General features: G+C 37.1%; 2 protein-coding genes and 1 pseudogene across 2 annotated transcripts in view; 2 read left to right on the plus strand and 1 right to left on the minus strand.

The window, feature by feature from the left end:
- The window catches only part of LOC122746141, a 43,719-nt pseudogene extending 19,453 nt beyond the window's left edge, over positions 1 to 24,266 (plus strand).
- Positions 1 to 25,912, plus strand: part of STAT4 (signal transducer and activator of transcription 4) — a 155,828-nt gene that overhangs the window by 21,805 nt on the left and 108,111 nt on the right. The window lies entirely within an intron of this gene.
- LOC122748741 (mitochondrial pyruvate carrier 1-like) lies at positions 23,730 to 24,091 on the minus strand. Its single transcript, XM_043994670.1, has one exon. It carries the CDS (start codon positions 24,060 to 24,062, stop codon positions 23,733 to 23,735), a length of 330 nt encoding a protein of 109 aa, XP_043850605.1. The 5' UTR covers positions 24,063 to 24,091; the 3' UTR covers positions 23,730 to 23,732.

Genomic DNA, 25,912 nt, shown 5'->3' on the forward strand with positions numbered 1-25,912 from the left:
TTTTGCATTGTTTTTTAAAGGTAAGATAGGAGAGGGGAAGTTGGTCTGAGTAAGTCTGACTTATTAAGACAGTACATCTAACAATTAGCTTCTCACTCAAGCAACTTTCTCAGTTCACTCCTCTTCCTTCCCTTCTGCACACCACACACAAAAAAGAATTATGGGGCCTGACCTCAACATAAGACCTAAATATTATTTCATTTAGCTGCTCTATATTAACCCTCAGAGAGCACTGAGTTGAAGGCTCACTTGAATTCTAGTTTATTAGAAAGTACATGGGTGGCAACCACAGAAAAACCAATCTTTTACCATAAGTCCCCCTAAACCTCAAACAATTTTCTTTATGATGATAGATTTATACTTGTACCAATAATGTGTCACATCTCTACTTTTTGTTCTGTGTACAGTTTCTTCTCCTTATCACACTTAATTTTGATCAAGTAGTTCTTTATTTCCAGAAAGAATATCTATGATATAAGAACCATTTGAAAGCATTTCTCCCAGGAAAATCTCCTTATTTCTGTACCCAAAAAGTGATTATAATAAATTTCATTACTATGTTAATTTCTACCTGGGAAGCAAATTCCTCAAATTTTTAAAAAGTTTCTTTTATTTGTACTGAATCCAATCCATCTAAGTGGAGAGCTTCTATTCTCTGCCCCAGAACACAGTGAGCCCCCTTGATGGAAAATGCACCCAACATTCCTGTTGATTTGAAAGTTTAAGTTTGGGAAAATGTCATCCATTGTCCCATTGCCCCATTGCCCCATTGCCCCAGAGGATTACTAACTAGCTGCATTGGGCTTGTTACTCTACCTTCAAGAGTTTTCCAGGAAACAGTGATAATGACATCTTTCAGAAAATAAGGTCCTGCACTTTTTCAAGAAAAAGAGAAAACAATACAACTAGAAAGGTCCTTTTAGCTCTGTGGTCATGAGACCACATGGCAGCTCTCACCTGTGTCCTCCAGGTGGCTCCTGACTTTACTGACTAGAGCTCCTACCTCTGACTTCCGTTCCATGACACCCATTGACAAAACCTAAAAGGTCTTTTCACTTTCACTGCTGCAGCCATGGTAGGCATTGGCGCAACCGCTGAACCGGTACCATTTTAACCTGGTGGCCCGGGAGTTTGGCCCTTCTGATCTGGGTGACCCTGAACAAGTTCCTAATATCTCTGGGTTTGCTTTTTTTTTTTTTTTTTTTGCAGGGCAATGAGGGTTAAGTGACTTGCTCGGGGTCACACAGCTAGTTAAGTGTTAAGTGTCTGAGGATGGATTTGAACTCAGGTTGTCCTGAATCCAAGGCCAGTGCTTTATACACTGCACCACCCAGCTGCCCCTGGGTTTGCTTTTTTCATTGGGAAAATGAGGGAGTTTGCTTAGATGATAGTTATGGTTCCCTCATTCCTAATTTAGCACCACATTTTAATTAGACTGCTTTTCTTAACATCAGCACTTTAGATTGTCAGTTAGGTGAGGAATTGGGGGGGGGGTACTGAAGGAGTAGTCAAGCATAGAAAGCCCTGAAACAGAGAGCATAGGGGATTGGGGCAGGCAAAGGGCAAGACAGGGGGACCAGGAGATGGGAAAGGAGTAGGGAGGAGGGTGTCAAAGGCAGACTTCTTGGGACCAATCTTGACTCTATCACCATAGAAGGGTCTTTCTGGACTTCTACCATTCTCTTCTGAGAGGCATCCTGGTGTTAGTTTGAATTCCATTTCTAATTCCTATTAGTTGTGTGATCTTTAACTTCTCAGAGTATGAATCCTCATTTATAAATTGGCAATTATATTGGTAATACTTATGTCACATGGTTGCTATGAGGAAAGTGCTTGGCATACCTTCAAGTCCAATATAAATTGGAATTATTAGCATTATTACCACTAGTGAATCAGTTTAACTCTACATTTCAGTCTGTGATTTATAATAAACAAGAAATTCCAGGTTGGTTTGAAGTTTACTGAGTTGTTCTTTTTATCCCAGTGTCAAAAGAAAATGCAGAAAGCTCAAGTCTCCCAAACTTTCCCATGGGGAAGAAGTACAGATTAAAGTCTACCATTGCTTAAGATATAGTAGAACTAGTTTAGGAAAAGCACCAGGCTGCTACTTAGTTGTTGTTGTTCAGTTATTTCAGTTATATCTGACTCTTCTTGACCCATTTGGGGTTCTCTTGGCAAAGATACTAGAGAGTGGTTTGCCATTTCCTTCTCCAGCTCATTTTACAGGTAAGGGAACTGAGGCAAACAGGGTTAAGTGATTTGCCCAGGGTCACACAGCTAGTAAGTTTCTTAAGCCGGATTTGAACTCAGGAAGATAAGTCTTCCTGGTTCTAGGCCACCTTTCCACTATGCCACCTATCATATCATCTCTCTGTGCCTCATTTCTAAAATGAGGTACATCATCTTAGGTAGTTGACATCCCTTAGAACACTAATTTTGTCTTCTAATTACGCTTTAGTCACTGGACCATCAAATACACTATGTATACCAATGCCAAATTACAATCATCTTAATACAAAGCTCTGATTATGTCATCCCATTTCTCAAACACTTTTGAGAGAAATTATTATTATACTATTATATTAATAACCAATTATTAAATTGGGATTTACTATTTCCTCATTAGGGCCTAACTCTTGTTAAAGTCAGTCTCTAAAAGATTACTCCTGGCCCTCAAGGAATATGTTCTTCAATCTTGGATGGGACTCCACCTAACTAGGAGATCTAACTTCTCTTTGGCATATAAATGAAATCTGGTCTGGGCAAGTCCTTACAAGGTGAGGGGGGCGAGGGGAGGAAGGAGCCCCTGTTCTAGAACCCCTCCATTAGGTGACCCAGCTCATGAAGGAGAAAACCACCCAGAGAGGTCTGGTTGGAGATGGATTCCCCTGTCCAGATTGCTGGAGGCAGCTGAATCTCATGATCAAGTCATGTTCTCAGCAAAAGTAGCCAAAGACTTCTAGCCTACATCTTCATTAAATGTCCATTAAATGTCCACCAATCAGGGCTGATTGCCACTTGTCAGGATCATTCCCTTTCAGAAAGGTATTTAAAGCTCTTAGGATCTTCACTTGGGGTCTTTAGTTACCAAGAGAAACCACTGACTATCAATTTATTGATTGCCACCTAGACTAATAAATTGATTGTTAATTACCCATAAACTGTCTCTCAAGGTTTTTCATTTATAACACTTTTCTTTTTTGGTGAGGCAATTGGGGTTAAGTGACTTGCCCAGGGTCACACAGCTAGTAAGTGTCAAGTGTCTGAGGCTGGATTTGAACTCAGGTACTCCTGAATCCAGAACTGGTGCTCTATCCACTGTGCCACCTAGCTGCCCCCATTTATAACACTTTCAATAACTCCCCATTGCTTATAGAATAAAGTACAAACTTCTTAGCCTGGATGTCAAAGTCCACAATCTACATCCATCCTAATCTTCCACTTATCTCTCACTCCTTCCCCTCCCCCACCCCATGTACTTTATACTCCAGCCATTCCCCAAATAGGATATCTGTGTTTTCCTGCATCCTTGCCTGTTCTCACATTGTTCCCTATACTTGGCATAAGCTACTTCCTGTAGTCCTTGGATTTTGCCTATACACATATTCCTCATTCTTCAAAACCCAGACAAATGCCACCTTCTATATGAAGCTTCCTCTGTTGAAAAGCAATCTCTTCCTTATCTGGTCTCATAAGACTGTTTTACTCCTCTTATACTAATTTGGTTTTTTATATCTGCTCCTGGATTATATGTTATTTGAGGGAAAGGATTGTCTCATTTACCTTTTTATCTATCTCTATGCCTAGTATAACACATTATACATTGCAGGTGATTTGATAAATATTTATTGAATAAATGAGTGAATGACTGAGATCTATTAAGTATACCTGATAGCTTCATGTAATGTACAAAATTGATAATACTATGATATTGTGGATATAACCCTCTACAAGTAGTAAGGTTGGTTGTGGAAGGATGGGAAGGTTGACCAACACTAATGTGTAGCCTTCCTGGAATGGACCACCCTCTCAGCACTAACTTGTTACCACACTTGTTCTCACCAACTGAAGCTGAAAGGTAATTGAAGGTATGGCTACTGAAGAAAAGGTCAGGTCTAGGTAAAGCCTGAAGTGGGGGTCCAGCGAGTTAGGATATATTGGGAGTATATTTGGATATTTTCTTATTATGACCTTTTTCTATTAATCAATTAGCTGAGTCCTTCCCCAGATTACTATTTATTATTTAATAATCGGGAGAAAGCTCTCATCTCATAAGCAATTGCTCATCTCTCTATGTATATATCTAACATAGTGATAGATAGATAGATAGATAGATAGATAGATAGATAGATAGATAGATAGATAGATAGATAGATAGATAGATGGATAGATGATAGAAAGATAGATAGATGATAGATAGATAGATAGATAGATAGATAGATAGATAGATAGATAGATAGATAGATAGATAGATAGATGGGTCAATGATAGGTAGATAGATTTGAAAACTACTAACCTCCTAGGCTTGAGTAAACATCAGAGTTACTAGCTATACAATCTATTAACAAGACAAAAGTTAAAAATACAGGCATAAATAATTATTTACAGTACTTTAATTGGGAGGAAAATCACAGCCAGAGTCACCTCTCATCATCACCTCTACTCTTGATTTCTTTGCACTTTGAAAGCACAATCCTATTGTTCAGGTTCCACAGATATTGGCCAGTTTTTCCAGAATCCTCTTAATTATTCACAATATAGAGGTTTTTATTCAGCCCTTCAGGAAATGAGTTCTTTCTGCTCTCTCACAGTCTCTCTCCAACCATGAAAGTCTCTTCATAGATAACAACTAAAACTAAACCTTTTTACCAAATAATTAAAACTCCATTTCTTTAGAGATAGCAGTTAAAACTCATCTCCTCAGAGTCTCCTCAAAGATCACAGTTAAAATTCATTTTCTCTCCAGAATCCTTAGGAAACAGCAGTTAAATTTTCACTGTTCAAGACGCCAAAGATTGTTAAAGAGACAGTAATAGTTTGTATTGTCTCTATAGGAGAGGCTATTGAAACTGGATTTGCCAATGTCTTCAGCTGAGTTTTTTATTTTAAAAAATGTTGGCAAGAACAAGGATTATGATAGAGCTAAAAAAAAATCTCCTTCTAGAGAAGGAAAGCTCCATTTCCTTGATATGGCAGAGAGTGTTTTTTACCTTTCTTTGTATCCCAGTGGCACATAGTAGGCACTTAAATTGCTTGTTGACTTGATATTAATTGACTATCATTTGGAATTGTTGTTCATACAGATACGATATCACCCAATTGTATTATCATCCTGCCCTCATATCTTTGCTTTGTCTACAAAGACATCATGAGACTTTGTCAAATGTTTTCTGTCTTCTCTTCTTCAATTTAACATTGTCTTGCATAGAACCTATCATGTGCAATCATTTTCCTAAGTAGTAGGGATACAAGGATGAAAAATAACACAATGTCTCTCTTCAAGCAGTTTGCAATCTAATAGGGAGAATATAATATAAACACACCAAAAAAGTATAAGCTTTCATACCTCTTTAGAGAAGAGCAAAGGTAAGGTATAGGCATGGAGCTATTAAAAAAAAAATTCTAGGGATGAGAAATTGCTTTCAGCTGAGCATGCAGGGACAGAACAAAGAAAGCTTCAGGGAAGAGGTGGCACTAAAACAGGACCTTGAAGGAAGAGGATTTCAACAGGTAAAGAAATAAAGTACATTCCATGCATAAGAGACAGCTTGCATGAATTCATAGAGATGTTCAGGACCAGATCAGGGGAAATCTATTGATTCAATTTGATTGGAACATATAGTTCAAGAAAGAGATTAGATAGATAGAAGGCAAGGTAGAAGCAACTAAGAAATTTGTATTTCATTCTATCACCAATAAGGAACCACTGAAAGTTTTTGAACAAGGGAATGCCATAAATAGGTTACTTTGGCAGTTACATAAAGGATGAATTTCACAGAAAGAAAGAAGAAATTCCAGGTAGGAGCCTATAACAGTAGATTGAGTGAGAAGCAAATGAGTAAACAGAGAAGGCATGGATGAAATAAATTGTGGAGGATCAGCAGGACTTGGCAAATGACTGGACATGGGGGATGAGGAAATGGAAGAGTCAAAATGATTCTAATCTTCGTGATAGGAGGAAGTGGCGCCATCAATAGAAATAAGAACATTGGGAATAGATGCCTTTTTGAATGAGGGAAAGAATGAATTTAGTTTGAGACGTGTTTCATGAGGTGCTGGAAGGACTTTAGGGCAGAGATGCCTCAGATTGAGTTGGAAATGCAGCTCTGGAGTCACAGGGGAGAAATCAAGGCTGAATTTATAGATTTGATAGATGTTAGCATGGGAATAATAACTGAATCCAAGGGAATAGATGCAATCAAGTAGAACACAGTATATAAAAGGAAAGGAAGGGCCAAGGCCAGAAATGAAATTAGTAAGTTGTGATTTGTTCTAGGAACTATTTCAAGAGCCTCCTCTTTGGGAGCCCTGCCTCAAGCTTTTGTACCCCATCCTCCACACAGCTGCCAAATTCATATTCCTGAAGCATAAATCTGATCATCTCACTTCCCCTGCTCAGTAAACTCAACCAGATCCCTGTTACCTCTAGGATTCAATACAAGCTCCTCCATTTGGTTTTTAAAACTTTTCCCCCCATCCTGGCTCCAACCTATGTTTCCAGGATTATTTTACATTGCCATCATACTGTGAGATCCTTGAGAACAGGAACTTGTATTTTTCCTTTCTGGCTAAGCACTTAATAAATACTAACTCATTAATTCTCACATCAAGCCTTTCCTGTTTTCCCTCCCCCCAAAGCTAGTGATTCCCCCTACAAATTAAAAGTGTGTTTTCGGGGCAGCTAGGTGGTGCAGTGGATAGAGCACCGGCCCTGGATTCAGGAGTACCTGAGTTCAAATCTGACCTCAGACACTTGACACTTACTAGCTATGTGACCCTGGGCAAGTCACTTAACCCCAATTGCCCTCCAAAAAAAAAAAGTGTGGTTTTCATTTTGTTTGTTTTGCCTATGCTTATCTAGCTACATGATATCGTTCCCTATAGAATATAAACTTCTTGAGGGTTGGGACTATTTCATCTTTGTCATTATATTCCCAGGACCTAGCAGAGTGCCTGGCCTGTAATGTATACTTAAATGCTTGCTGATTGATTGGTAGTGATTCCAGGTGTATCCCAGGAATCCCTTCTTCCCATCCTTCTATGCTCACCAGCTACTGACTTGATAATCCATTTAAAAATTTCACCAAAGATCACTTTTTCTTTTTCTGAAAACTGAAAAAAAAGTTGGCCATCTCTAGTTTTCTAGAGATTCTCTCCACAAACCTTCAAACTTTACTGACAGCAATTGAACGAGCAATCTGAGATTCAGTATGCCAATTGGTGATTCACCCAGACCTAGAATTTATTTTAGGATTCCCTTATTAGGTACTTTCACTATCACCTGACTTATTTGTAGCTTTAAATTCTTAAATTTAGTTTTAAATTCTTAAGGGATGGGGGCAGCTAGATGGCTCAGTGGATAAAGCACTGGCCCTGGATTCAGGAGTGTGCCACCTAGCTGCCTTCCTCCCATTCCCTCTTAAGACATCTAACATCTGGAGGGGGATTGGACTGGACGACCTCTAAGGTAGCATTCAGTTCTAAATCTATTTTCTCATGATTTTGTAATCTCAGGACATCCTATCATTTTTTTGAACTCTTTGAAAACTATTTAGGGTATAAATCAGACTATGTATAGCATTCCCCCTTCCTGACAATTACAAACTGTAAGATAATATGGTCACTTTTCCTAAAACTTACTACTTTCTCTCCACCAATCATTTCTTCCTCATCTAAATTTAATCCAAAGTCATGTCCTCTTCATTGCTTCTACTTTTTGAAAGATGACATTGTTCAATAGGAACTTGTTGAGCAGATGTTCTATTTGAAGTAGAATGAGATATACTATTGGTTAGAAGTACCTTATCAGGGGCAGCTAGGTGGTGCAGTGGATAAAGTACCACCCCTGGATTCAGGAGGACCTGAGTTCAAATCTGACCTCAGACACTTGACACTTACTAGCTGTGTGACCCTTGGCAAGTCACTTAATCCTCATGGCCCTGCCAAAAAAAAAAAAGTACCTTATCAGTATAATGCCTTGCCTTTCTGTCAGTTTCACAAAAGAATGGGGGAAAAAAATCCATATTCTACAACTGGCTAGGCAATCTATAATATACTACTTTCTCTCTTTTAATTCTTAACCAAATACACTTTTCTGGGTCCCTTGCCTTAGGTTAGTAGAGTAGCATACAAGCATATATCTTGTTGACATATAATCCTACTTTGATGTCCATCCTATCATATCTGTTTATTTTGAACAAGATATACATTTCCTTGCTATATTCTTTTTTTTTTTTTAGTGAGGCAATTGGGGTTAAGTGACTTGCCCAGGGTCACACAGCTAGTAAGTGTTAAATGTCTGAGGCCGGATTTGAACTCAGGTACTCCTGACTCCAGGGCCGGTGCTCTATCCACTGCGCCACCTAGCTGCCCCTCCTTGCTATATTCTAAGCACAGTTCCTCCCACATCTCAGTGATGCTATCGAGATCATATTTCCCTCCTTGTGTTAAACTTTGGAGTTCACTTTGTCTCTTACCTATACTTTCTGCATTGATTTATAGAAGTTTTTGGTCATAAGTGTCATCCCTGCCTTACCAGTTCATTCTCCCTGGAATTAGAGGTTGCCTCCTCTCTTGCTACTCTTCTTTCTGTGTCATACCTAATATTCCCCATATTATCTGGTTTTGTAGTTTTAACTGGTCTTTTCCCTCCTACCCTCTTACTTTCTTTAAAACTCTTGAATGATCACATCTCAAATCAATTCAGTTCTACTTGGTCTTCATGGGATGGACTCCATTCTAGCCAGTAGCTCATCAATTTAGTACTTGAAATCATGGTTCAAAAAAATCAGATCTTGTATTTAGGCACTTCCCATCACTTTTTCCCCTCTTGGAAAGCTGCATATCCCATAGGAAGAAGAGATGAATGCTGCATGCCCTGAGGGATACAGCTCTCCAAGCCTTTGAAGACACTAGAAATGCTTTGCATGTTTCTTCTGGCAATCTCATCTTCACTTGAGTCAATACTGGTAGATTATCATGTTCATTCTTGTGTAATCTCTGGTGCTTTGTCAAACTGCAGATACACATTTCATGGGCAGCTAGGTGGTGCAGTGGATAGAGTGCCAGACTTATTTTCCTGAGTTCAAATCTGGCCTCAGACACTTCCTAGCTGTGCGACCCTGGGCAAGTCACATAATTGAGGCAAATAGTGTCCTCAGTTTCCTCATCTGTAAAATGAACTAGAAAAGAAAATGGCAAACCACTCCAGTATCTTTGCCAAGAAAACCCCAAATGGGGTCACAAAAAGTCAGACATGAATGAAATGACTGAATAACAGCAAAGATGAAAAATCACATACCTCTTAGAAACAGCAGCAGGTTTGTTTACACTTTTTTATGCCTCCTTATCATCATGGGGTTGATCTTGTCATACTGCTTCCTTAGAAAGTACAGATTATCTTTATATGGGAAGCATCTCATACCTATCTTGAAGCTCTGGTGATTCATAATTTGTTCTCTTTCCTTTTGTGTCAAATTTTGTCACCTCCTAACTTCCTCGATTGGGATTTTTTTCTTTCTCTTGCCTCCTTCAAAAGTTTTGTTGTTGCTGTTGTTGCTGATGATAACAGTGACAGTGATGGTGATGATGGCTTCTCTATTTCTTCTGTTTGGTCTAGGATTTTTTTATCCTGTTTACTAAAGCAGAGTCTAGAGCAGAGGTGCTTAACCTGGGATCTGCAAACTTGTTCTTTTAATATTTTTTTTTTTTTGCGGGGCAATGGGGGTTAAGTGAGTTGCCCAGGGTCACACAGCTAGTAAGTGTCAAGTGTCTGAGGCCAGATTTGAACTCAGGTACTCCTGAATCCAAGGCCGGTGCTTAATCCACTGTGCTATCTAGCTGCCCCCAATATTTTTATAATTATATTTAAAAATAATTGCTTTCCTTTGTGATTATGTGTTTTGTTTTATTTTATGCATTTAAAAGCATTACTCTAAAGAGGGGTCCATAGGTTTCAGCAGGCTGTCAAATAGATCTGTGATACAAAAAAAGGTTAAGAACAGTGAGTCCAAAGAGTTATTTCTCTAATCTTTTCAAGCCTCCTCAAGCCAAAAGATGATCTTCCACTTAACATACATACACTCAACAGGTGCCTACTGAAGGAATACAGCCCTAGTATAAACCCAAGGAAGTTACTGAAACAGTTGTGACTCTTGACTATCCCTTACCACCCCATATCCAATCTGTTGCCAAAACCTTTGCACATCTCTGGAATACATCCCCTTCTCTCCTCTAATACTGCCACCACTCTAGCGCAGATCCTCGTCGCCTCATGCCTGGACTATTATAATAGTCTGTCAGTGGGTCTGCCTGCTCAGGTCTCTCCCTTCTCCAATCCATCCACCATTTAACAACCAAAGTAATTTTCCTAAACTTCAGGTCACATCATATTCCCCCCTTCCCGCCCCAGCCAACCTACTCAATAAACTATGGTTGTTTCCTATTGTCTCCAGGATCAAATACAAAATGTTCTGCTTGTTGTATGAAGGGTTATCAAAGCCCTTTGTGACCTAGCTCACTCCTACCTTTCCAATCTTCTACCTTACTCCCCAACATTTACTCTTCAGTTCAATGACATTGGCCTCCTGGCTGTTTCACAAACAAGACACTCCACCTCTCAGCTCAGGGGTTTTTCTCTGGCTGTCCCTCATGTCTGGAAGGCTCTCTTAACTCTATTCTGACTACTGACCTCCCTGGTTTCCTTGAAGTTTGAATCAAAATTCCACCTTCCTCAACTCCTCTTAATTCTCATGCCTTCCCTCCATTAATTACTTTCTATTCATCCTAAATATAGCTTTCTTTTTAGATATTTTTTCTCTCCCATTAGACTGTAAATTCCTTAAGAGCAAGCACTGTCTTTTTCTTCTTTTTATATCCCTACTGCTTAGCACTTGGTAGGTGCTTAATAAATGTTTATTGATTGACTCTTGGGGATGCATTATGTTAGAGTGCTCATATGGAATCCCTTGTGGTTCCCCTTGGAAATGTATATCATTAGCTACCATACTTTTATCACAAGTTTATATTGTTAGCAACCTGTATATTTTCACAGGTTCCTATATACCACTTTAAATTTTTTTAAATTTTAATACACTTTTATTTTGTTAAATATTTCCCAATTATGTTTAACATTTTTTTAACATTCATTTTTTAAAAATTTTAAGTCTGAAATTCTCTTTTTACCTCCCACCCGTCTTCCACCCATTTAGAAAGCGAGCAACAGGATATCGATTAGACATGTGAAGTCATGCAAAATATATTTCCATATTAGCCTTGTTGCAAAAGAAAACACACACATACACACAAAGAAAAACAAAGAAAGTGAACAAAGTAAAAACAATCTGCACTCAGAGTTCATCCGTTCTCTCTCTGGAGGTGGGTAGTATTTTTTTTCTTTTTTTTCCTTTTTCTTTTCTTTTTTTTTTTTTGTGGGGCAATGAGGGTTAAGTGACTTGCACAGGGTCACACAGCTAGTAAGTGTCAAGTGTCTGAGGTCAGATTTGAACTCAGATCCTCCTGAATCCAGGGCCAGTGCTTTATCCACTGTGCCACCTTACTGCCCCGGTGGCTTGTATTTTTCACCATGGGTCCTTTGGTCTTGGATCATCTTGATCGGAGCAGCTGTTTTTCATGGTTAGCTATCATTATAACAATATGTCACTTTTAATCTGACTTTTTTTTATTATTGTTCCCAGTTTTTCTGGTGTGTCCTTATCTTCAAAGGATTGATTATGTCATACTGCTTCTTTCTTAGAATGTCCAGGCTCTTTTTCTTTTCTTTTTTCTTTTTTTTTTTTTTCAGTGAGGCAATTGGGGTTAAGTGACTTGCCCAGGGTCACACAGCTAGTAAGTGTTAAGTGTCTGAGGCCAGATTTGAACTCAGGTACTCCTGACTCCAGGGCTGGTGCTCTATCCACTGCCACCTAGTTGCCCCCAGGCTCTTTTTCTATGAGAAGAGTCTCATTTCTATTTTGATGCTCAGAGCTATTGAGAAGTCACAATTTATTCTCCTCAACTTTTTTCCTGTGTCATATTTTTCTACCTATTAACTCCTTGATCTTTATTATGATTCCTATTTTTCTTCTGATTTCCTCAGGCACAAGTGATTAGCAATTAGCATGAGAATGCTAATTTCTTAGCTAAGCAATCACCGGATATACTTTGTTGATTGCAGAAACTTACTAGAATATGAATCCCAACTTTTCTGTTTTAGAATTGGTTTGCTATGTATTCACTCTGCCACAATTCTCCTATTGTGGTTTAAGCCCTTCTTTCTATTGGTTATTTTTCTTTTTTTTTTTTTTTTTTTTTAGTGAGGCAATTGGGGTTAAGTGACTTGCCCAGGGTCACAAAGCTAGTAAGTGTTAAGTGTCTAAGGCCGGATTTGAACTCAGGTCCTCCTGACTCCAGGGCCGGTGCTCTATCCACTGAGCCACCCAGCTGCCCCTATTAGTTATTTTTCAATGGAATTGAAGAATATTCAGTCTCCAGTCCATGTAAAATACTCCTCCATGTAATGGAATATTACTTCTATATTCGAGTGATTAAATGATGGGGGTTTTTAATCCTTTACTCATAGCAGTTTGGGCTTTTACATGTGCCCTGTAGGCAAGCCAATAGAAACTTCATGGTACAGTTGAAAGAAGGCTGGATTTGGAATTGGGAGGCCTAATTTTGAATTCAAGTTTTGTCATCTACAAGCTCTATGACCTTGGGCAAGTCATTTAATTTCTCTGGGACTCAGTTTCCTCATTTCTAAAATGGGGTGGTTGAAGCAAATGACTTCTTAGGTCCCTTCTAGTTCTAAATCTATGATGCTATGACCTGTTACATACATACAGGTTATGAAAATAAAGGCATTAGAGCAGGATTTCTTTACCTTTTTTGGTGTCCTACATTACTTTGGCACTTTGAAACCTATGATTCACCAAAAGGTTTTTAGTTCTAAGAAGAATATTTTTCTTAGAAATATTTTAATTGCATAAAATAAAATGCATAGGATTGCAAAAGAAATGATAAGAGAAATAAAGTTATCAAAAATTATAAGAACAAGTTTATGCACTTGAGGTTAAGAACCCAGGGATTAGAGGTTTTTCTTCTGAGGAATCAACCAGTTAAGGAATGAAACAACTAGATTTGACCATATGTTATGTTCAGAGAATTTAAACCACTGAAATGATGCTTATCACAAGAGAATCATAGTGAAATTATTAAAAAATGTATATCAGCAAAGCCTCCAAGCAACTATTTAATAGTGAGTGAAGGAAGAATGATTAATGCCAAAGAAGCACCAAGTCCATCCTCAGTGTGGCATAAATAAGTATGGCTAGGAAATTGCCATCCCAAACAATCCTGTAGCTCTAAGAAATGGATTTGGTTTTTGGGAAAAGAAGTTTCCGGTTGTTAGGTCTGACAAGGTATGGTTGCCAACAATGATCAGCACTTCTTTTCTTTTCTTTTTTTTTTTTTTATTTTTGCAGGGCAATGGGGGTTAAGTGACTTGCCCAGGGTCACACAGCTAGTTAAGTGTCAAGTGTCTGAGGCTGGATTTGAACTCAGGTACTCCTGAATCCAAGGCCAGTGCTTTATCCACTGCGCCACCTAGCTGCCCCACTGACCAGCACTTCTGATGGTGGTTTGAGTCACTAATCAAAGGGCAGCAGATTTCCTGAGTGCTCAGAATGGAAAGAACTTTTTGTTCAAATTAATCTTTTCAGATTCACCATCACAGGGAATATTGTGATGGGGATTCATACTACAACTAAGAATTGGACCAGATAACCGTCAGGATGGTTAATGTTTAATAATTATCTCTCCAAGAAGACATGACATACTTTTAAGTAATCTTCATTATTAGCATTTTATTCATCACTTTTTTTTTAAGTTTAGACAATCAACAAAACAATACGTAAAGCTCTGGTTTGTTGAGTTGAGTTGAATTGAATTATATTTGTACAAGAGCAGCTATGTGGAAAGTAGCATCATGTGGCATGTTGTAGGCTACAGTGCTGGTTCCCATTAAGATTTACTTTGGATTTCTAATAAATGCTCTGATGAAAAATATGTGGGTTATGGAAACAAAAGTCATTCAACTGAGAATAAGTTGTTACTTCCTGTTAAACTTTATGGAGGAGGTGAGACCAGAACAATAAGAGAGAAACTGTTCTGAAACAATAAAATGTTTCCTTTTTTGTTTTACTGATAGATCGCCTTTCAGTTTTACAAATATCCTATTGTGTACATCTGTGAATACACTGTACATATACATGGATCGTAGATGGAGTACTTGTGTGGGCAATATGACACATAATAGAAGTAAAAGTATTTTCTAAACTGAAACTACGTATTAATACAGAGACACTACTGCATGTAAACAAATAGAGATATATAGATATAGATTAAGATATATAAATGATATAGTATCTAAGCAACTACTGAACAATGCGCTACATGTGTGTTTATGTATGTGTGTATATAAATTTTTTTGTAGAAAACACCAACAAAATCTCCATCTATTTTTGGGAAGAAATGACATAAGTATATCTTTGCCCTGTAGGCATTATTTATTTTCCGAAGGCATTAGGGCATAAATGTTTTGAATGGTATGTTCAGTTCTGTTAAAAAACATATAAGCAATTTAGAGAGGTAGAGTATTGACCCTTGAAGGTAAAGGATTTTCTTTATAGCTACTATGATATAGTTGGAGAAACTGAGGCAGAAAAGCCTCCTTAGCCATGAAAAGATTCTGTCTCAGACTTATTTAGAACAACAGTTTCCCAAGCACTGCACCTCAGCTTATATCATGGCTTTCAACAGAAGCTATACATTTAGCCCACAAAGAGAACAGTTGTCATCTTTGGGAGTGCTTCCTATCTAAACAGGTAGAAAGGAGAAGGAGAAGTGTTATCAACAATAGGGTGGCTAAAAATATTGTCTAGATAGGCGCCCTTTCACTCTATTTTAAAAGCTTTTTATGTGGCCAATACTCTTAGAGCCAATTGACCTTTTCCAAGTCAGGCCAATGGCCAGTCACTGATTGGAAAGGAAGAACGTGGGGAATTTGCTTTTTTAAGAAGAAAGAAAACTGCAAATCAGATAAACAGCACAGGGCATGCATTGTGTACTTGTATAATTCCTTTTCAAGATGTGAAGGGGAAAAAGTCAAATCTAAAAGTGGAGCTGATGGCACCTAATCACGTCTCCACATCTGGCTATGCTGTTATCAGCTTCATGTTTGTTTTTAAGCCAGTTTTCGATCTACATGACTGTAGTTCTAAAAATAAACATTTTAAGCATTCTATCAGTCTTGAATATAGTGGCTCAACTGCATTCTCTTCTCTCTAGGTTTTTTTTTCCTGGTTTTGTTTTTAAAGGCTCTGAAATTTATGTGCCATTAAATACTTTTAATAGATTTCATTACACTCAGCTGATCTGAATGCATTTTCTTTATTTTTGAAAATATTCTCTCAATATGCATCACTTTAGCAATTGTTTTCAATAAGATTCACCAGCCAGTTATTCCTTAGATAACTACTCATTTCTTGTAAATTACTTTAATTCTCTCTGCCACACTATTGACTTTTTCATGTCCTCAGTTTCTATAATCATAGTTTCAAATGATGGATTTTTTTGGCTAAAACTTTCTATTATTTAAACATACAAAAAGGAAAACTAATTTAAAAAATTGAAAAGAGATTCTAATAGATGGTAGCTATCAATGAATTAATTTGTTTTGAAATTAACCACAAACTCATTCTCAAACACAGCATCCTCAGAAATTCAGTAAAAGCCTAAATGGGAAAGTATAGGCTAGTAAAAGCCAAACACAAGGAGAAGAAGATCAGGCATCTATTTTCCCACAAAAGTTGGACTTTACCATCTGTAAATTCCATGAATTAATTCTGTTATCCAACCTTTGTTCGTGCTTATCAGATATTTAAAACAGAATTAATTCAGTATTAAGTGTGTACTAAAAGTTCTCTTTTAAAAGCCTGACCAATGGTGAAATTATTTTGAAAATTATTTTAGTGCTCAAAGTTGTCTTCTTCTTATGACAAAGACCATCTATAAACCTGCCTCCCTGAAGCCCATCATCATTTTACAAGGCTTCATTATTAATATAACTTTGTAAAATCTCAATTGATTTTGCCATACCAGCAACATACTCTCAAATGATGCACCAACAAATAAGATAAATACCTTGTCAAGAAAAGCAACAAATCTTTTTAAAGGCTAACAGATTCTGAATAAATACATCATGAAGCTCTAGACAACTACAGAAAAGAGTTTCATGATTGTCATCAATATAAACGCAGTTATCCATATGGTGTTAACATGGTTTTGTTTCTGTGTTCAGAAATCTTCTAGGCTTCCATATTGCCTAAAAAGCAATGTTCAAACTACTTTCCCCAGCATTTAATGCCCTCCACAGACAGGTGCCATTCTACCTTTCCAATTCTATTTTTTGGTTTTCTTTTCAAGTATTTTATTATGTTCCAGTTACATATAAGGATGGTTTTCAACATTTGTTTTCACAGGATTTTTAGTCCCAAATTTTTCTCCCACCCTCTCTTCCCTCCCTCTTCACCAAGATGGAAAGCAGTCCTGATATACATTGTATATGTACAATCACATTAAACATATTTCTACATTAGTCATCTTGTGAAAAAAGAATCAGAACACAAGGGGAAAACCTCAAAAAACAAAGAAAAAAACCAATCCAAAAGTAAAAACAGTATGGTTCAATCTGCATTCATAATTCACAGTTCTTTTTTCTGGATGTTGAGAACATTTTCTATCATGAGTTCTTTGAAACTCCAATTATGTTTCGTATTAATTTCTTTGATTCACTTTATACTCCAGCTGATTTGAACTATTCTCTTTTCCAGGACATACCCAGTACCTTTGCTACCTCTGTGACTTTGCTCATAGTGTTCCCTGTGCCTGGAATGTCCTTTCTCTTCCTAAATTAATGTTCTTTATGTTGTTGTTGTTCAGTCATTTTTTCAGTTGTATTTGACTCTGTGACTCCATTTGGATTTTCTTGACAAAGATACTGGAATGGTTTGCCCCTTTTTTTCTCCAGTTCATTTTATAGATAAAGAACTGAAGCAAACAGGGTTAAGTGACTTGCCCAGGGTCACACAGCTAGTAAGTGTCTGAGACTAGATTTGAATTCATGAAGAAGAGTCTTCCTGACTGCAGGCCTGGTTCTCTATCCACTGTCCTTTATAGGCCATCTTAAATACCAATTCTTTCCTTGTCAGTAACAACCTTCTAGGAATTCACATAGGACTTTGTGCTTCATCTTTGCAATGCATTTATGATATAGTGTTATACATTATAATTATCTGTATATGTATCTTATCTTAGACTAGACTACAAACTCTATGAGAACAGAGATCTTGTTAAGACATGATTATATAAGGCATTATCATAATGGTACATTGTTATAATTTTATATAAATACATGTAATATATGATTATATATTATATTACTATAGGACATGATTATAGTTAAGCTTTATATCTCTTCTAGTGCCTAGATACAACTGAAGTTGTTGAACTGAAGTGTTCAGACTAAGAAAGAGAGATACATTTTCAGCTCCTGCTTCCATTCTTCTTGAGTAATATCAAAATTCTGCCCATCATTAGCTTAGGCTAGTATACATAAGGGTCCTCCATGAAGGAGTTTCAAGGTCATTGTGGTGACCAGTAGAGCAGCAAGGTTTTGTTTGACAATGACAACATGAGCTATAGGTTACATGTGATATATATTACACACACACACACACACACACACACACACACCTATGTTTATATAAAGGTATATATAAATACGTGTTTTATGTAAACATAACATATAATATAAACATGTTTTATATGTGTACACATATACATATACATATATATATATATATTCACTTGGAAAGCCAGTCTTTTTATATGAAAGGGTCATGTGTAGTGTCATTCAGGATGAATAAAATGTCAGCACACTTTAACAGAGAGTGATGACAGATAGAAATGTGGAGTTATCCTCATTTGTGGTGAGCTCATTAAATACCATAACGAACTCAGACATTATACAGTCAGGCTTTGAGATCCTGGCTTAAATGACTTAGAAAAATTTAAAACAAAACAGCAGAAACATTTCACCTTTAGATGAGAATTATTTTTTTTAATTGTTATTTATCCTGTTTTTTAAAAATCAGAGCCAACAATCCTCACAGATTATGTTTATCCATCCATGGGCCAGTTTCTGTATATGGGCTCTAAAATAGCCAAGAGATTCAGCAAACATTTATTACATATCTATTATGTGCAAGGCACTAAGGATACATTGCAAAGAATTAAATGGTCCTTGACCTCAAGAAGCTTACATTCTATCTACTTTCTAAAATACATTTACTTCAGTATATGGCCTTTCTTTCTCCTAGACCCCCTTCCTTTTGTCCTCTCAGCCTGAAAGATGATGTTAAGAAGAAAAAAATTTAAAGAATTCTGAACCAATGATGGCAATATTAAAAAAACAGCTATATTTACCTACTCCCCTCCTTTTTGAAGTATTATGGCTGTAGGGGAGGTTGCAGGAAAAAAAAGTTTGAGAAACACTAGAGGAGAAGGAATTACTGGAGGAAGGAAGGACAACATAATTAAAGCTCTTACAGTTTTCCCTTCCTTTCCCTATTTGTTCCAGTAAGTATTATTTATATATCTATATTTTTGTTGACTTTCTGTGATGGAAAATTGAATGTATTTTCATGAAATGGATAAAAACTCCTTTGTATTTTCTTTTGGGAGCACTTATAGTCTTAGTAAATTGACATTAATATTTTTCACTGTGTGAGCACCCCTCTAGATAGTGTTTTACTTTTTTGATTAAGACAAAAAAAAATGGCTAATCTTTGATGATTTTCCATTGGAAACCAAGTTGTTTCTCTGGTGGAAAAAAGATATTTGTGATAGAAAAAAAACAGTTTTATTTTTCAGAAGTGGAAAATAAAAAGAAATTGAGCTGCCAAGGAACTTTTACTAAAATTTTAAGGAAATGTTCTTAAAGTATTAAAAATTTAGGGGGGTTTCCATTAGTGAATAATTATTGTTTTTATTGTGACCTTTTAGTCGATACTAACCTGTATTGCAGTCAACCACATAATTTTAATGTGACTTTTTCTCACAGTTTTCTTTGCTTGTTTTCTCCCTTCTACCCCATTGGTCTGCTCATATTGCTGATCAACATGTTTTCTTTTTCTTAAATAATTTTTTACAAACATTGATTATATCTCCTTTCCACTGCTCCCTTCCAATTGAAAAATTAAAAAGAAAACTAAAAATAAAAAAAATTAAAAAAGCAAATTCCCACATTGGCCACATTCGAAAATATATATCTCATGCATTTTCAATCAATCCCCTCTGGCAGAGGTCAGTAACAGGTGTCATCTTCAGCCTTTCAGACTGGTGGGTTATCATTCACTGACCAGGGTTCTAAAGTGTTTCAAAATTGTTTTTCTTTATAATGTTATCACTATACAGGTAGTTCTAGTTTTGATCATTTGACTCTGCCTCAGTTCTTAGAGGTTGTCTCAATTTCCTCTGAAATTGTCCATTTCATCATTTCTTATAGCACAATAATATTCCTTTAATTCATCTATCATAATTCGTTTAGCCATTCTCTAATAGAAGGGAACCTACATTTTCTTTTCTGAAGTAAAAGAAATGGCATCTATCTGGGGATGAAAGACACAACCCTATTTTCTTCCCTTTCATGATTTCCCTACTCCCACATCCACCCCATCACCTGAACTTGATTTCTTCATATCTTTGAGTTTTGAATCTGTTAGTTTGCCAGTCCTAAGGGTGAATGAATTCATCAGAAAGTTTCTGAACCTCCCTCTAAAAAAAGTCATCAACAATTAAGTGCAAAAATGTCAGTATATGTTTCCTAAGGTATTTACATTAATCCCCAAAGGGAGAGAGACTATACCTGTGATTTTATTGGTATACAGAAGTCCCAAGTCAGGAAATTCCTTCAACCAATGCAGGTTAACACTTTTGCTGCAATTTATAGTTAAAGAGTTCTCTAGAGTGCTAGAATTTAAGTAATTTGTTCACGTCATATAGCCATTACGTGTCAGACTCAGAACTTGAACCCAGGTCTTTTTGGTTCCAGGGCCAGTTCTCTATCCACTAGACAATATTGTCTCTCTTCATCTGCATCTGAAAAGTCAATTCAGTTCAATAGCATCTACCAGGTATATGGTAGGCAAAGAAGAGATAAGAAATAATCCCTGCCTACATGGAGCTCACATTCTAATCTATGGCATAAATATCAGTAACAAATACAAAATGATACATAATAGGTACATCAGATTTAGAGTTGAACTGGATGCAAAAGATCATACCAACATGTTAATTTAAAAAATATTGTTGGTATCTCTTTTTTATATCATCTTCATTTCCAAATATATTCCCTCACCTTCCTAAAGAAACATACCTTGAAGAAAGAAAGAAACTAAAAAAGAAAAAGAAAGAAAAGCAGTGTAAGGGCCAAATTTATTGTGGGAGAGTTAATTGGGTGGCTCCCCGTAATATCGGAGTTCAGAAAATAATAAGGAACCTCTAGGTCCAAAGTTTCCTCTCTTCCAAACTGCTTTTTTAAGTTATTTCTCCCAGGCTAATAAGAAAGGAGATTAACAGCCTCTTTTCCACCAACAAACCAGGTTTTATTAATGGAGATAAAATATACAACAAAGGTGAAGTAAATAAAACTAGGGACAAGGGAATAGGGAAAGAAAAAAATGAATAAGCTCCCTGGCTCTAGCAAAGATTGACTCAAGCCCCAAACATGCTTCCAGCCCCGCTAATTTGAAGAGCTGGCCTCATTTCTATTAACTCACCACCTGCAGTCTGTAGTTTCCATGGGAGTCAGTTGTGCAATCCCTCTCTAGTCTGCTCTCAGAAGCTCAACAACAGGAAAAAAACGCTCCTCTCAGCAAGGGTTCCCTTTTTCTACTTTTTCTCTCCCTCCCCCAAAAGGGAAGTCCTTCAAGTTACATGGCTGAGAGCGGTCCCCTAGTGATGTCAGTAGTACACTAACACATCACTCAGGGCAGGCCAGGTGTGGCTTATATTTAATTATCCCCAAGTAGGTACTTAGTCGGTTTCTCATTCTCACCCAATTCAAATAATATTAAATCAATCAGGTGGGGCCCCCCTGGGCATCTGCCAAATTCCATTATTTTATCACAGCAGTTTGACAAAACTAACACATCAACAGAGTCTGACATTAAAAACAACATGCTGAGGGGCAGCTAGGTGGCGTAGTGGATAGAGCGCTGGCCCTGGAGTCAGGAGGACGTGAGTTCAAATCCGGCCTCAGACACTTTACACTTACAGCGAGATCACTGTGCTAAAGGGTATGAATATTTTAGTCATTTTCTTAATATAATTTCAATTTTTTTCTAGAATGGCAAAATTGAGTCACAAATATGCCAGCATATTATTATTTCTGCCTTTCTATAGCTCCTCCAAAACTGACTATTCCCATCTTTGCCAATTGGTTGGTGAGATGAAATCTCAGAATTTTGATTTATATTTCTTCTATTAGTGATCTGGAGAAATATTACTATTATTGTCATTAGTTTATAATTCTATTGAAAGCAATTTATTCATATTCATCGATCACTTATCCATTGAGAAATGGTCTTGGGTTTTACATTTGTGCTAGTAAATTATATATTTTGGATAACAGACTCTTATTGGAAAGATTTCATGTAGAGCTTTTCCCCAATTAACAGCTTCCTTCCATATAACTGCATTAAATTTGTGAGGTGATGTTTTAAATTCCATATCATCAAAATTATCCATTTTATGTTTTGTGATCATACCTAATCCTTATTTGCCAACCCCCTAATTTTGGTGATGAAACTAAGGCCCGGAAAGGTTAAGTGGATTATGCATATCTTTGTTTGGGTGAAGCAATTGGGTTTAAGTGACTTGCCCAGGGTCACACAGCTAGTAAGTGTCAAGTGTCTGAGGCTGGATTTGAACTCAGGTCCTCCTAACTCCAGAGCCAGCACTCTATCCACTGTGCCACCTAGCTGCCTCAGATTATACATATTTTAAGTAGCAAAGCCAGGATTTCAAATGGAGGTGTGCTCTGACTTCAGATCTGGCATAATCTCTATTGTTCCACATTGCCTCCCATGCTGCCTTAGAGAGGTTCAAAACACTGTGAAATCTGAGGAGCTATGGAGTTATGCAGTGATGGTAGTTACTAACTGGGGGATCAATGAAGGGTTCATAGACTCTTTCCCGTGGTAGATTTGAAGTGAATGACTATTCAAAGAAGAATTTCAGTATCTCTTTTCTAGGCACTAGCTGCCAGGAATTCATTGAAATAGGTAGTAAGTGAAAACTATGGACCTTTTATGAGAAACTGATCAATAGTCACTAAAATGTCTGCTGATGCTCTAGATGAAAAATGGAATATTTATATAGTCCTGTGATGAAATAATGGGACCACAATTTAGATTTTAAACATCACAGTCCATATTAGTGGTGCAAATGAAAAACAAATTTCCCATGAAACAGGGTATCCTGATTCATGAACATGTCTACCTACTACTCTGTAAGGGCTATTCTTGTTATTGCCCTAGGAGAACTGGAGAAAGAAAAACATAAATCTGGTAGGGGCTGTATTGTAGATGCCTATCTGAGGGACCTTAATTGGGTTATTGTAAATTAAGATGAGAAAGATTTAACAGAACCGGCAAATACTTCTGTGTCTCCTCTCCTAGGCCCCCAAAGAGTCAGTAGAATCTGCAGACTTTTCAACTAGTCTATGGAAAAATGATGTCCTGAAGTATGCTGTGAGAAAGCCCATTAGAAAGGAGGGTCAGAAACCCAGGAAAAAGGCTCCTAAAATTCAGTAACTGGTAACTCCCCATGTTTTACAGCATAAGTATAGATGCATTACTTTGAAGAGGCAGTGGAAAATGCCACGCTTTTTTTTTTTTTGGAAATTTAATATTTCAGTGATTTATTGCAATCAAATTACTGCATTTTGATCATACATACTGCATGGAAGTACACAGATAACTGGTTCAAACAATTACTTCACTGGAAATTTTTGTGTGCAGGCAATGACTGCTAGTTGATTTGTGACTTTTACAGAGCAAACCAAATTTTCTGTGTACCTAAGTGCTCAGAGTTGCAAGCTTTGTTCTCTTCAGTTTTTCTTAAAATAAATTCCATGATCAGGAGCTAATATACATATTATTTCAGATTAAAACCATCATCGAGACCATTAAATTAGTTGCATAATTTGAACTACTCTTTAAAAAGAGAAAATATGTTATTTTAGGGACTCTCAGCTCTTTCTAAAGAAATAAGTCTGGCTAATGAAAAGATGCTGTATGTCTTCCTTAGCAAGACCATGTGTGATGGAATCTGTGTCTCAGCTGTGGCTGAAAATGCTGTCCCTGAAACAAGGTACAACCCCCCTCCCATTGTTATGCAGAGGCTTTTTTAGTCATCTGGTGTTTGATGAGGCGTCCACCCTGGATGAGCTGGGCTACTTCTTTCGTGGCGTGGCATGCAAAGAGAAGCCAGTTCCGAGGCTGTTCCTTGTAGGCGAATCTCATGAATGTCAAAGAATAACAACAAAGGGCAAATGTCATTCTTCCACTAATGATCTCTGGAGATTTCTTCATATCATTGATGGCTGCAATTGGGAGTCCCCAGTTGGCTACTGGTCCCCAAAAGTACGTACTCATCAAGTAGTCCCGGAAATCCTTGCTCCGGAGATAGTCGGCCGCTTTCCGCACCAGCGCCCCTGCCATGGCTGCTGCTGCCGCCGCTTGGGCTCAACCTCAATGACAACCCTGTCAAGCCGCCCCGGGCGGGCAGCAAGCTCCTCCAATGCCAAGCTTTTGACTAAGAGAAAGAAGGAGGGCAAACTAAAATGACAGGAACAAATCACTAAGCGATGCAGTGTGTCTTCCCTGGGATCTTCTATCTCTACAATTCAATCCAGTCAAAAATAAAATTTCTAAATGTATTAGAAATAAATCAATTTGGTCAATTTTTTTTTAAAAGGAAAGGTTCATGGGATAGGTGGCCTTTGAGTTGAGTTAAAGAGAGTAGGTGAGAGGCAGAATCATAGGTCAGGCTTGATGTAATAAAGGCCTAGATGTAATTCCTGCCTCTGACAACTACTAGGTCTGTGATCACTGACGAATCATTTAACCTCTAATTGTCCCAGACAATTCTCTAAGACTAAGTTATAGACTGGTAGTGATATGCTTTGGTGGAGGGAATCTCCACACTGGCAGTCCCCCCATTGATAAAATTACAGGAACCAGAATAAACAAATAAATTTGAAATATGTGCAGGATTTCAAGAAAGATGAGGAAACAAAGACATTCCAGGCACAAGGAATAACTTGAGCAAGGGTAGAGATGGGAAAGTATAGTGCATATGTACCAGATGGGCCAAAAGTCACAAATATTCAATAACTCCTTTATTTTTAAAATTTATAATACCATAGCATCATATACAGTAAACATAGGAAATGTATTTACATTATGTGTGAAAAATCAAATCTTATAAATGGTGAAAAATAAAGAAAAAATAATTTCAAAAAGTTATTAAAACATCAGACCCTTTCATGACTTTTGGCCCATCCTATATATGTATATATGTGAGTATGGTACATTTTTTGAATAATATTTATTTTTCCCAATTACATGTAAAGATAATTTTAACATTCATTTTTTTAAAATTTGAGTTCCAAATTACCACCCTGCCTTCTTTTCCTCCCCCTCCTTGAGATGGTATATGTGCAATCATGCCAAACATTTCCATATTGACCATGTTGTGAAAGAAAACAGAGATATGATGCATTTTTATGTATTTAATTTTGCCTTGTGTTTTCCTGATATTTCCTACTGTTTCTAAGAAGAAGTTGTGTCTTTTATTTTATCCCTAGTATTATGTGTGCTTAATGAACAATAATAATAGATTTATGAGGTCATGGAAATTACCCTTTTTATATGTGGGCATTCATCAAGAAAAATAATGTCTAAAGAAATTCTGGGACTTCCCCATGTAATAAATATTTCCTGAAAAAGTAGGGTTGTTGTTTCCCTTCCTGTGTCTATTCCTAAGAGCAGAGGAAAGGAGGAGGAGAGATAACAATCTAAGATAAAAAAATAGCAAATCAGTTATGATATGATTACCTCCTCTTGCCCTACATAAGCACTAGTCTGTCCTATGGAATGGCCCATTGGTAACTCAATTGTAAAAGCCATGAGAAAAAGCAAATACTTTTGATAGAAACTCCCAGATGGTAGGAATTTAAAAAAATAATATTACTCCTTAATAATATTGGTTTTATTGTAAGGACTCACTTCTGAGAGGGGCTAAACTAGACAGAGTGAGAAAAACACTTAGAGATCATCTAGTCTAACATAATTTTACACACGAGGAAATGAGGCCTAGAGAGATGCCCTAAGTTTGCCATAATTTGGTGAAGCACCAGGATTTATATTTTAGTTTTCTGATTCCTAGTATTTTTTTTTAGAGTCTCTCATCAAATTCCATTGCCAAACCATCCCCTGTCAGTTTTCCAGATGGAGTTTACCTAGAAATTTATGTTCAGGTGCTACCACGCTCCTCCCCCTATGGATAA

This window comes from Dromiciops gliroides, chromosome 3 (assembly GCF_019393635.1).
Source record: "Dromiciops gliroides isolate mDroGli1 chromosome 3, mDroGli1.pri, whole genome shotgun sequence".
Lineage (NCBI taxonomy): Eukaryota > Metazoa > Chordata > Mammalia > Microbiotheria > Microbiotheriidae > Dromiciops > Dromiciops gliroides.